This window comes from Panthera onca, chromosome E1 (genome assembly GCF_046562875.1).
Source record: "Panthera onca isolate mPanOnc1 chromosome E1, mPanOnc1 haplotype 2, whole genome shotgun sequence".
In the NCBI taxonomy this organism is placed as follows: Eukaryota; Metazoa; Chordata; class Mammalia; order Carnivora; family Felidae; genus Panthera; species Panthera onca.
The window spans coordinates 57,010,150-57,023,808 of record NC_138352.1 but is presented as its reverse complement, the minus strand read 5'-3'; the positions used below and the strand labels follow the sequence as shown (position 1 = coordinate 57,023,808).

Below are 13,659 nucleotides of genomic sequence, written 5' to 3'. Positions count from 1 at the left end.
TGTGTTTCTCATTCATATTTATGCACTGTAAAGTACCTGTTGTGGCTATTTCATAAAAACGTCCCTTTGTTAGGATGAAATGGGTTAAATGACTAACCCCAGCCATTATGCTCCACTGGTAAATACTGCTGGCGGGGGGAGGGACTGTTCTCCTGGGAAGCTCCTGCCAAGGGGCGACCATGAAGGAAACCTGGCCTCCAACACTCATGCCCCTCTTTCCTTGGCTGCAGGGTGCTTGGCAATACTGAGTCCTCCCCAGATCTGACTGCTATTTCCCACGGTCATCCTCATCATTCAGGGGTTGGTTTTCTGTTCCCCTTTCTCGTAAACTGCCTAAAGACCAGCTTCTGAAGAAACTGCTCAAAGAGCAGCTACCCTCTCCTTTCAACCTGTCAACTGTACCTGCATCCCCACTGTAGATAGCTGCCTTTCCCTGAAGACGTGCCTTCAATGATTTCCATAAACCAGCACACTCTGGGTTCTCTCGTTATACCTCCTGCTACCCATTTTCCAGCTCCTGATTAGCCTGCCTTCTCCTTTCTGTCCCAATTGGAGGAAATGCCTAGATCCTCAGCTGTGTTTTTTTCTCCTCCATCTCTGTTCAGGAAGAACTAGCACCTCTATGCTGAGAACTCCGAATCTTGCTCTCATTTTCATTCAAGTCCCAGGTCTTTAGTTGCCCATAGGACAGTTTCACTTGATACTAGGCTGCCACATCACATTTAATTGGACTGAAACTTATCTTCATCAAACTGGTTCCTCTTGTTACCCACTTGTTACACCCAACACTTCGTAATCTAAAGACCCTTTAAATGCAGGTAAGCGCATCTCCCCACCTCCCCCTCTTTTCAAGTTCCCTCTTTCCTCTAGGTCTTCTCTCCTATCTACAATGTTCTTCTGTAACTTCTGTATCATTTTAGTTCTTATAATTTCAAGAAAGACCAGTGCTCATTGTCTCCCCCAACAGACATGAACCCTACCCCCCACGTGATTCATATCTGAATTATTAGAGCTCTCAATTCTCTTGGTCACTGTGTCAAGTCTTCATTCGATTTGACCCTATCTAACCTACACAACTGCAACCAACCATCTGTTCTGTATGCTCCATGTGGAGCACTGAGAATACACAAATAAATGAGCCCTGGTCCTGGCCCACAGCATGTTCACAGTCTAGAATGGACAAGACAAAGAGACAACCCTTATGCAGACAAACATCCATGTGGCTCAAGAAAGGTGTAAGTAAAGAATGATACATTTCTGACCTGTGAGAGAAAAACTATATGATTTCAGGAATTATTTTTATAGTTTAAGTGTGAGAGAGTGGTAAAAAGAGAGAGGAGGTAGCGCTCAATCAGAGCTTTGAAAACCCAAATATTCTGTTCATATAAATACTGTCTGCCTATCCTTCAAGAGAGACAGTATCATCACCCAGTTATAGCCCAGTGTAAACCACAGAATACTGTAAGTGGAATAAAGGAACAGTAACACTAATGAGGATTCATGAGAAGGTTATTAAAACTTAATATACTTCCCTTGTTCCAACTTCAGTCAACGATTATTGTATGATATTAGCATAATTCTGAAACGAAGTTTGATGAGGTATGTTTGGACAGATGAGTATATGCAGGTCTGACAAGAGGGAAAGTTTTCCCAAACATGAACTTTGCCTGGTAAGGAGAAGAGGAAGCAGGAAATGTGTCTAGAGCTTGACAGACCAATTTCTAACTGGAGCAAAGCATAAATGTAGTGGCTGATGATGAAACTGCAAAGTAGTCATGGAGCACCATATCTGGCAGTGCTTTTCATGGTTATCTGTGAGATTTCTTTGTAAGGAAGTTTGGTATATGATCTATCGAGAGCTATGTATAAGGCGGGTTGTGATGAGTCCTAGAAGTTGGTGAGATTGGGTGGAAAAGAAGGAAGAATCATTGGGGGGCTGGTGAGAGACAACAGGACAGAGATGGGGGTGGTGGTTGGGGAGCCAAGGGTGGGGTGGATTTCAGAGGCACAGCCTGGGATGTGGAAGCAAATTGGGGATAGAGGAACAATGGAAAGGGAAGGAAGGAAACTAGTACTGATTGAATACCTGCTTTGGGTCAACATGAGAGACATTTTTTGAGTCTGAGAAAATGAAACACCAGTGGGGCTCCAGTGGAGAAGGCTGGAAGAGAATGACTGGATTTGGGAGAGACGTCAGAGAGTTACCTAAACAGAGATGATCAGTTAGAACCATAGGAGTTGTTAAGACTGTCAAGGGGATGATGTTACACTATGGACAACCTTGGGAACCACTGGTAGAAATGACAGAGTGGCCTCAGGCTCTCCAAAATCCCTGACGTGAGGTTCCTTCTTGATTTGGCCCGGTCCCCAAGGAGAGAGGTGATATCTGGTTAAAAGCAGTTGGGAGTGGGAAGCTGAAGCAACACAGAAGTCAAAAAAGGGGTGCCTGGATGGCTCAGTTGGTTAAGCGTCTGACTTCGGCTCAGGTCATGGTCTCACGGTTCATGAGTTGAGCCCTTCATCGGGCTCTGTACTGACAGCTCAGAGCCTGGACCCTGCTTCAGATTCTGTGTCTCCCTCTCTCTCTGCCCCCCACCACCCCCTGCTCACATTCCATCTCTCTCTTTCAAAAAATAAATACACATTAAAAATTTAAAAAAAAAGAAGTCAAAAGAAATTGGGGTTTTGATGAGGGAATGGTCAATGGCATCCTTCTCATGAATCCTCATTAGTGTTATGGCAGGTCTAAAACTTTTTTGTTTGTTAGGATTTGATCTGCTCATCATGTTTATTGAAGGGTCATTAACTAGAGACAATGACATTGCTTATGTAAAGGGAAGGATTCAAGCACACAGTAAGTGGAATAAATAAAAAACAACTGCCTTCCAGAAATCTTGGGAGATAAAACTTGGCTCTTTTCTAAATAAACCCAAGTCCTCTCAGCTATTATAATCTAATTACCATGTAGCTATGCAGCAATCATGGTTATTTTTGCTCAAGAGGTGGGAGTAGTCATGTTTTCTAAACTCTGCCCTCCACTTTTGAAGATTCAGGGTACTTATCTCTGGGTCATTTTGTTCTGAGGCAGAAGCTGCCATCATGGTTTAGGAATCCCTGTGGACATATTTATCAATCCAGAATACAGCATCTCTCCTATTCTTTAAAAAAGTGCCATTGTCTCGGTTTTCCTCTTTGGAATGTTGAGAAATAGAAGAAGGAGCGAAACAGAAAAGCTGATGAATCTGATGAAAGCTATTTGTTTTATGTTATTGGTACCGATTTTAAACTAGCACGCCCGTCCGATCTCTCTCTAAATGTAGAGATTCAGGCAGGAGAGGCAGAGAATTGTGGATTGTGAATGTGGGTAAGGATGTCAGTGTCTTCAAAGCATTACCTTCTGGGACACTGCACACTTACTCCAAATTCGCTGCCCTTTATGGGAGCAGATCTGAAGCTTCATGTTGGCAATGACTTTCAGAATCACCCAAGAAAAAGTACATTGTTATTTTACAGTCCCAATGTGTTTCTGACCCATTAAAGATGCTACCAAATTCCGTTGCTTATCCCACTTACTAGGCTTGGTTCCAAATGATATCTGGTGAGTTTCAAAAGGAGACACACTCTCAGAAGATGAAGATTTGTCTTCAATGAGGCTAACCAAAAGAAAGTGTCCCAGAGTGTGAGGTCAGCTTTGTAGAAGAGGTGATGTGAGTGGTGGCTATACAGGAGGAATGAGCACATAGCTTCCAGAAGGAATTGCTTTAAGGTGTCTCTGTCCTATTTTGAGTGCTGATAGATGAAACGTAAAGTGCTCATAGTTCATATCTCCATCTAGAATAGCACCGGGGCAGAAATATATTGATGGTCAAAGATGTTACTAAGCATGTCATGGCGTGGTGGTTTTTCAGGATCACATCCTTTGGAGAACTGGGCTCAGATGTTTCTCTGTCAAATCAACCAAAGGTTTCTTTTTTTTTTTTTCAAGCTTTTAGCAGGTATTACACTTTCTCATTTAGCAGACTTCCTTCCATTAGAATGGAAAGGACCTTTGGTTCTTTGATGGAGAACAGGCTTTTGTTTCTTGGCCCACTCTAATGTAGGAGGGGATAGTGTCTGGTAGTGACTGAGCTTCATTGAACTCAATCCATTTGCGCATTATTGCAAGTCAGTAGTGAGGAGACTGGAAGAGACGGTGTGATGGAGACAGCGTGGCTGTTGGAGTCAGAGAGGTTTGGGTTGGAATGCTGGCTCACAGTGTGGGAGCCCTGGGACCACAGGCAACCTCTCAGAGGCTTGGGGTCCTCCTCTACAAACCCTGCAGGGTTTTGTGAGGCCGGGAGGAAATAATGCATATGAGGTGCATCGAACAGTGGTCCTCAGGAATCCGGTGCCATTCCGATAACACTCCCGTTGTGTGTAAGCACACAATACATTCTTCATGCAGGGTGGGTACTCCCAAGTTGTTTGTTCCCTTAACGTTGCTGACCACTGAGTAACAGTAGAAATGGAGTCTGGTGGTGGGTGGAGGGGCTTCCTGCAGCCCCTCTAAGGAGAGCAGAGAGTTGCCTCCAACTGGTCCGCATGCAAGGGCAAAGGGCTGTTGAACAGGATGGCCTCACAGGTCTGCTCTGGTCTCAGCTTCCAGGATTCCCTACTGAACAGTCCAGTTTCCAGGCAGGCTTCCTTAAGTGGCTTTCCTCACAGAGCCCTCACTGAATGGGAGCTGGATGAGGCACAAGTGTTTCCTCCTTTAGGAGAAAGAAGCACAGAAGTGCCTCCATCTCTGGGGGACAGGGGACAGCTGTCACTCTAACTCAAAACCCTATGAATAAGCGCTGCTGTTGACAAGGTCATGGGTTGGTCACTTTGAAGGTCTTACTTAACCAACCAGCATAATTGGCGAGGAGTCCTGACTTAGCAGGAAGCCAGAGTAAAACGTTTTATGAGGTGAAGGACTCGTGTGAGGTGGCTAAATAACAAGTGGAAAAATGGGTAAATAAGGTAAAAGGTGGGTAATGCTGCATGTGGTCACCACACCCACTGCTGACAGAATATAAAGCTCTGGAAAGGACCAGGGCTTACACCAGAGAGAGGAATCAGCCTTTGGAACTGACCTTCAGAGCTCTGCTGAAAAGCCCTCCAGCGCCATGCCTTACAACTTCTGCCTTCCCAACCTGAGCTGCCGCTCCACCTGCTGCTCCCGGCCCTGCGTGCCCCCCAGCTGCCACACCTGTACCCTGCCCGGGGCCTGCAACATCCCCGCCAACGTGGGCAACTGCGGCTGGTTCTGCGAGGGCTCCTTCAATGGCAGCGAGAAGGAGACCATGCAGTTCCTGAACGACCGCCTGGCCAGCTACCTGGAGAAGGTGCGCCAGCTGGAGCGGGAGAACGCGGAGCTGGAGACCAGGATCCGGGAGTGGTGCCAGCAGCAGGTGCCCTTCGTGTGCCCCAGCTACCAGTCCTACTTCCGGACCATCGAGGAGCTCCAGCAGAAGGTGAGGGGGTGGGCACCACACTGCCGACTTAGTTAACTGTTTAATTTTTTTGAATGTGTTTTTATTTGTGCGAGAGAGAATAAGAGATACAGAGTGTGAGCGGGGAGGGGCAGAGAGAGAGGGAGACACAGAATAGGAAGCAGGCTCCAGGCTCCGAGCTGTCAGCACAGAGCCCAACGTGGGGCTCAAACTCACAAGCCGTGAGATCGTGACCTGAGCCCAAGTCGGAAGCTCAACCAGCTGAGCCACCCAGGCGCCCCAGGTTAACTATTTAAATTTAACGCACCAACTTCTTAATGGATCTAAGGCTGTTCAAAGCTACACCAATAAAGACATTGACTTCATTGGCTTAGGTAGGACATCTTAGGAAATCTGTTTGGGAAGCTCTATAGGAAGGATGCAGACTGGGGTAGGATAAGGCATCAGACAGGTAAGATGTTTCTTACCTAAAACCAGAGCATCTGATTTTTTAGTTCTGTTATGATATCCTGGTCTTGTTTTTAGGCCTATAGGCCTGTAGGCTTAAAAAAGCATGCACCTGAATTAGTTCAGCTAGGAATTTCCTGAGTAGATCCTCAAATATTTAAAGCCTTTCAAAGCTGTAGCAAGAGACTACGTCCATAGCACAGCAAAAGAGCTGTTGACCCCATAAGCCTCACTAATATACACAGGCCCTGTACCATCCACTAGAGCAAGCATGCATGTGAGAATTCAGGGTCAGAAATGCAGGAGCAGAAGTGGGGATAAGTATAGAGTCAGCATAGAGAGAGAGACTTAATACATGCTGTAGGTCAGGGAGGGCTTCCCACAAGAGGAATATCTGAGTAGGCTTTGATGGATGAATAGTTTATATCCAGTGGCACAAGCCTTTGATTCTCCAAGGAGATTGACTGGTCACTGCTCAGTAGTGCTGACAAAGTGAATGCCAGAAAAGGGGCCATGCAATCTGAAGATCATGTATTCATTTGCCCATATTTACTGAACACAAGGCACAGTGCTTGAGTGGGGGATGAAGTTCAGAGTAAGATAGTCTAGTCTCTTTCCTTCAGGAGCTCGCAGTCTAATAGGGGAGACAGACATGGAAACACATGGTGAGAAGTGTACCTGGCTACGTGCAAAGTACTGTGGGCATGCACGGGGGATGTGACCCCCTGTGGGAGCTGGGGGCGGGGTGGAGGGGGAATGTGGGTCATTCAAGGGGTCTTGCTGGGTGGGCAAGGATATCCCAGGGCATTCCAGATAGAGAGAGAGCTTTGTACAAAAGCATGGAAAAGGGTAATATGAGGGGGAGTGGAAAGAGGTCAGCAGGGCTGGAGTAAAGGGGTGTAAGGGTAGGAAAACCAACCTGTCCTGGTTTGGCTGGGATTCTTCTGGGCTTAACCTTCCAAGGGCCCCCTATTTCTTTCTTTCTTTTTTTTTTTTTTTAACATTTATTTATTTTTTAGAGACAGAGAGAGACAGAGCATGAGCAGGGAAGGGGCAGAGAGAAAGGGAGAAACAGAATCCTAAGCAGGCTCCAGGCTCCGAGGCATCAGCGCAGAGCCTGACGTGGGGCTCGAACTCACGAACTGCGAGATCATGACCTGACATGAAGTCGGACGCCTAACCCACTGAGCCACCCAGGCGCCCCAAGAACCCCCTATTTCTAAGCAAACTGGGACACAGGTCACCCTAAGTGAGGCTCATTACCCAGTTTGCTCAATTCCTGCAAGAAGCCAGAGGCAGACCAAAGAGAGGAAGAATTAATGACTAAGGGCACATTTCCCCTTGACTGTTTTAGTTTTGAAATGAACGGTGCTATTAATTGGTTCATCTTCCTTTTATTCCCAAACTGAAAATCTGAAAAGACTCAAAGCTATTTGAAAAGAATGTGTGCTTGGAAAAAAAAAAAAAAAGCTTTTCACTTTAAGGCACAGGCGTTCCTTCTCAGTATAACTCATTTCATAATGAATCCTGTCCCCAGATCCTGTGCAGCAAGTCTGAGAACGCCAGGCTGGTGGTGCAGATCGATAACGCCAAACTGGCTGCGGATGACTTCAGAACCAAGTAAGGTTTTTCTGAGGATCAGAGCACTCTAGTAACACACAGGCTGACTTATGACCTGATGAACTCGGTCCTGGGTGCGAGCAAGCAGATGTCTGGGGTGACCCTGGGAGGATTCTTGCATTGGGTTAGCCAGGTTAAATGTCAGTTTCCTCACTGAATGCAAGAATGTTGCATTTTAAGCCTCCTTTTAAGGAGTGCAAGAAACCACCCACCCATTCTCTTTTTCAACTTAATATGTGGGCCCAGGTTAAAAGTGAATTTCACACCTGTTTCTTAGTGTAGGTTCACCACTATCAGCCCCTCAGAAAAAAGTTACTAAATCACAAAAATAGGAAGCAAAATCCATTTTAGCGAATGACTTTTTTCTAGGTGTGATCATTACAATCATAAGAATCCTTTGCATGTTTAAGGGACTTTATATCTTACAATGTAATTGTAATTATTATGCCATTTCTACATCTTTGGACCAACCTGTGAAGTGTTAGTTTGGTTTCCATTGTATAGATGAAGAAGTCAAGGCTCAGAGACATTAAGGAATCTATCCATGGTTCTGATTTCTAATTCAATGCTTTCATTACATCAGTTTGCTTTCAAGGTGGTTGGAAAGGATGGTAAGACAATCTATATAACAGGCTTATGAAGTTCACCAACTCACTGAAAGAGGCAAGAAGACAAGGCCTAATCCATAGCAGCCTGTACATGGGGTTCTTAGAACAAATGCAGTTAATATCAGATTAAGACTGTACATACGCCCCCAACCAATACCTTCCCTGTGGGTCTCAGGGAAGAAATAAGTCTTTTTTCATTCAGCATGGTAGCATTTTTTTCCCTTCCAAAAAACTTTTTAGAAATTCAAAAACCTGCAAAATGTAATTAATTCGACTGGGCCAGCCAAGTAAAGCCCTGGAAAAAAAGTCTTTTTTTTTTTTTTTTTTTCCACTCCCTTTGACCTTTTGGCATGTGTGCAGGTATGAGACGGAGATGGGCTTGAGGCAGCTGGTGGAGTCAGACATCAACGGCCTGCGCAGGATCCTGGATGAGCTGACTCTGTGCAAGTCCGATCTGGAGGCCCAGGTGGAGTCCCTGAAGGAGGAGCTGCTGAGCCTCAAGCAGAACCATGAGCAGGTGAGGGAGTCCCAGCCCCCATCATCCCAAATGGAGCACTCCATACCTCCCCCAAGCAGGATAAGGTCGGTCTTTACTAAGCGTCTTAGAACTAACACAACAGTTTGCTGCTTGCTCAAAACCCTCTTGGGGGAATTTTCAGGGACTGGCTCATTTTTACCTAAGCTTACCTCTTTTACCTAAAAGAATGTGGTCAGCTGACTTATTTTCCCTTGGGGCCAGATATACGGCCAAAAGTCCACACAAAGATATTTAAAGTACTTTCTACTATTTGACAAGTTCTATTAGCTTTTGAAGGTGACAAATGAAGGACTAAGACTGGAAGAAGACAGCAAACTCCCTCATGTTATATGTCACCTAGATACTAGAACCCAGTGGGTGGATGGGTGGATGGATGGGTGGATGGATGGGGGGGGTGGATGGATGGGGGGGTGGATGGATGGATGGGTGGGTGGATGAATGGGTGGATGGGTGGGTGGGTGAATGGATGGGTGGGTGGATGAATGGGAAAAATGAGAGATGAAGGAACTGAAATAATGGGTGATTCAGACCTCATGGTTGAATGTAATAGAGGATGTCAGATGCATGTATCAAACATTAGATTTTTAAAAATATAATGTATTGTCAAGTTGGCTAACGTAGAAGAGGAAACTATGTATACACTATATAATGGCAGAAGACCAGGAAATAAGTGGGAGGAGTTATGCCTGGTTTCTCTGTATTGAAATAGCAATAATTATAAACCAGTTACCATACCAGGCTTATCACTGAGCAAAGGGAAAATCAGAAAGAAATGATAGAATCCTGGATTGGGAAGAAGCATTAGCAATCACTTTTTCAAGCAGCCTCATCATGCAGATGAGAAGACACTCAGGTAAGAGGCCTGTATCACACAGAAGTAACTCAGCTGGTTCTACATCAACTGGGCCTCAACTCATATTTCCTAAATTCATTGCAAACTTCTTCCCATCATATTGAACTTGCTCAAAGAGAGTTTATTGACAGACTTTTTTTCCTGAGTTCATTCCTCTCCCTTCCTCCTTCAGGAAGTCAACACCCTGCGCTGCCAGATCGGAGACCGCCTCAACGTGGAGGTGGACGCGGCCCCCACCGTGGACCTGAACCGCGTGCTCAACGAGACCAGGAGCCAATATGAGGCCCTGGTGGAGACCAACCGCAGGGACGTGGAGGAATGGTTCACCACCCAGGTGGGCATCTCAGCACGCGGCCGCCCGGGCCCCTCGGCCCCTCGCGGCCCTCGAGGCAGGGTCTCACCCTGTCTCGTCCCCTGTGCTGTTTCAGACCGAGGAGCTGAACAAGCAGGTGGTGTCCAGTGCGGAGCAGCTGCAGTCCTGCCAGGCGGAGATCATCGAGCTGAGACGCACGGTCAACGCCCTGGAGATCGAGCTGCAGGCCCAGCACAACCTGGTGGGTGTCATTCGGGGTGCTGCCCACCCTCTCCTCACCTGGTGAAGCCCGTGACTTCCCTGGAGTCCCACGGAGTCGCCCCCTGAGAAGCGGCTCTGTGACATTCCGTGTGTTCCCCACACAGAGGGACTCCCTGGAGAACACGCTGACGGAGACCGAGGCGCGCTACAGCGCCCAGCTGGGCCAGGTGCAGTGCATGATCACCAACGTGGAGTCCCAGCTGGCCGAGATCCGCTGTGACCTGGAGCGGCAGAACCAGGAGTACCAGGTGCTGCTGGACGTCAAGGCCCGGCTGGAGTGCGAGATCAACACGTACCGGGGCCTGCTGGAGAGCGAGGATTGCAAGTGAGTGGCCAGCAGACATCATCCCTGCAAGGCACATGTATGGTTCTACTCAAGGACAAAACAGAGACTTTTCGGGTTAAGTTTCAGAGGCCAGCATGTCTGTAGAGATCAGAGGTTTCTGTTACAATAGTGTACCGTAGAGGGAATTTTTTGTTGTCATTACCTGGCCGAAAGGTATTTTCTTTTCCAAAAGATACTCAGGAGACTTGACTGTTTTCTCCAGCTGGTGAGCTTTTGGAGGCTGATGGGTAAATAAAGCCTTCTACCTTCACGGTTGGCCTGTCACAGCAAAAGGGAAAACAAAACTCAACAACCATCACATGTATTTGAGCAGCGCTTTCAGATTTAAACCACACTTTCAAATCCACTATTTCATTGATCCTTGTTGGAATCATCCGAGGCAGGCGGAGTGGGGACAGTATAGCCAACTCACATATGAGCATGACACAGTGTTTTCATGAACACATTCTGTGTGGTAGGTATTACCAATCCCATCTTACAGGCAGGGAGACTGAGGCTCAGAGGGGTGAAGGGACTTCCCCATAGCTCCAGGGTTATAGAATGAGGGCTGGAATCCCACCCTCAGTCTTCTTTGCTCTTCTCTGACACTGTCTCAGAGCTTTGTAGAAGGAACAGTCTGAAGAAGGCTTGGCTTCCTAAGATGTTGGAGAATGGCTTCTGCTTTTTCTGTCTCCTTGGGTTGACCTCCCTCCTTTTTAAAAATGATCCCTCTCGTGCTGATGAGCTATTAATTCTGTCTCCCAGGCTGCCCTGCAACCCCTGTGCCACGACCAATGCGTGTGACAAGCCCATCGGGCCCTGCGTCACCAATCCCTGCGCCCCGTGTGGCCCACGCTCCCGCTGCGGGCCCTGCAACACCTTTGGGTGCTAGATATCCAGGGGCCAGCAAGAGGATTGCATGAAGACAGAGGGGCCATCGATGGGCCAGCCCTGCTTCTCTGACAAGCATCAGCCACAGGAGCCAGCCCCAGGCATCCCTATAAATCACGATCTGGAAGGAGAGCAAGAGCCCAGGTGTGGCCCGGCACTGAGCCCAGCCCACCTGACCCTCATCATTCAAGGCTGCTCTCTTGTAGTTATGCTGTGACCTGATGGTCTGCCAGGTCTGGGCTGTGAAGGTGTCATACGATGTGTGTTGTGGTTCTCTCTGTTGCTTTGACCTCCCTTGCGGGTCCCCGAATCCCTTTGTAAATCTAATAAACTTTCCTCTTGCAAAGCAGTGATGGTTCTCATTTGTATTCACTCTTTCCAAAGTGTTCACTCTGTTGTGTACGTGCTTCTTATAAAACCACTTGAAAGCACAGGAGGACTGTGTCATTAATCCTCTCCCCAAAGGGCTTCATCACCATTAATTAACATTCATTAGGTGCAGTGAGTCCAGCGTCCACTTGGGCCAGCTGGAAACCAGTAGGACCACTAAGTCAACAGGATTCATCTGAATATGGTGTATATTCACTGTGGGAGCTGACTCAATAATGCACAGTGGTTAACATTTCTAGAAAGTTCCCCTTTTTCTTTTCTAAGTGCCTGCAAGAAGAAGGACAGGAGCTAACATTTATTGGACACTGAGCAAGTACCAGGAACTACACAACTCATTTTCTTTCTTCTGTACCAGTAAGGAGCCCAGAAGTGACAGTTATGCTGGTGCCCTGCTCCTGCATGTCCGGTGCCTCCTGATGTCCGGCCACGGTTGATGGTTCCCACAGTTGTGCGTGCTGAGTCCATGCAAGCCAACTGTCCCATCTTGGGCTAAAGTGCTAGTCATGTAATCTCTCCTTGAGATGCAGCTGACACTATGTCCTGCTGCTAGGATGATGGCTGCTCCAGTGTTGGTCATAAACTCTTGTCTTAACACACTTAGCTTCCTTAGTGTCTGCTCCGGTGGCGTTGATTTAGCTGGTGCTGCTGGAGCTCCCTTATCCAGACCTCAGGCGTGGCCCTGGACAATGACAGAGTGACCCTCCATGCTGTGCTCAGAATGTCCCAGATCCAGCTGGTGTACTTCAGCCTCTCATCCTTCCTTCCCAGAAGCCACCTGCATGTGGGCTATGAATACACTTCTGCACCCTATGCAATCAGTTCTCCGTATGTGCTGGGACCACCATTCACCCATGGGTACCAGCAGCTGCCTTTATCAGGGACAGGTGCCTCCCAGACACCCAGTCCTCTGCCTTGCGAGTGAGAGCTCCAATGTTTCAGCGCAGTAAATACACTTTCTCTTACCGCTCAGTGTGTAGAGCATCAAACAAAACGTTGTCTCTATGTTAGTCAAGTCTATCAATGGGAGGACTAGGTCTGGGGGAGGCTGTCCTGAATCTTGGTCTCTGCCACAGTGATTTCTTTGGTGAAGAAGAGAAAGGAGTTCAAGGAAATCACTCTGTCCCAGGACAAAGCCAGATTGATTTCTGAGCTGTCTGGGTGGGTTTCAGTGCTACTCACCTCGTATATGGGGCAAGACACATGCGCTGAAGTCCCCTGCCGGTGAGCTGTGATTTGCCACCTGGTGAAACAAGGCACTGCTGCTATTTCTTATTTTAAATTGCTAATTATGAAGTATTTCAAACATCTGAAAATACAAAAAAAAACATTAAGACACCTATAAATCCACAACCAAGATTTGATAGATGTAACCTTGTGCTGTATTTATACCATTGCTATGTGTGTGTTTTGTTTGTTTGGTTTAGTTTTTGGGAAAAAAAGTTTACAAGTCGACCTCGAACTGATCCGTTACCCATTCTTCTCTCCCTCTGTCCCCCTGGAGGTAAATTCCATTCTAAATTTAGTGATATATTATTCTCCAATTTAAACATTTCTAAAAATTATACATAGGGTATCCATGTACAGTGTGTGTGTGTGTGTGTGTGTGTGTGTGTGTGTGTATGAATTAGCAGTTTAAATTAGAAAATACAAGTGGTATAAAGCTTGCCGTCAATTTTCTCCATTCAACATTACGTGTCTGAGATTTATCTGTGTTAATACACATTATTCTTATAATTTATTTTAACTTCTTTGTAGTATTTCATAATGAAACAGATCATGTTTTTATTTACTTATTCCACTGCTAAAGGACAGTTAGGGTGTTTCTTCCTTTCTTTAATCATTATAAACAGTGTTGCAAGAACATCCTTGTCAACATCTCTCTTTATGTACCTGTGTGAGTCGTTCTCCAGAGCCGTGGTTCTCAAAGTGTGGTCCTGGG

General features: G+C 46.6%; 1 protein-coding gene across 1 annotated transcript; it reads left to right on the top strand.

The window, feature by feature from the left end:
* The first annotated feature begins 5,101 nt into the window (after nt 1-5,101).
* On the top strand, nt 5,102-11,666 carry LOC132677727 (keratin, type I cuticular Ha3-II). Its single transcript, XM_078436963.2, has 7 exons — nt 5,102-5,495; nt 7,459-7,541; nt 8,510-8,666; nt 9,713-9,874; nt 9,969-10,094; nt 10,219-10,439; nt 11,205-11,666. Exons 1-7 carry the CDS (start codon nt 5,148-5,150, stop codon nt 11,329-11,331), a joined length of 1,224 nt encoding a protein of 407 aa, XP_078293089.1. The 5' UTR covers nt 5,102-5,147; the 3' UTR covers nt 11,332-11,666.
* Nucleotides 11,667-13,659: the final 1,993 nt, after the last annotated feature.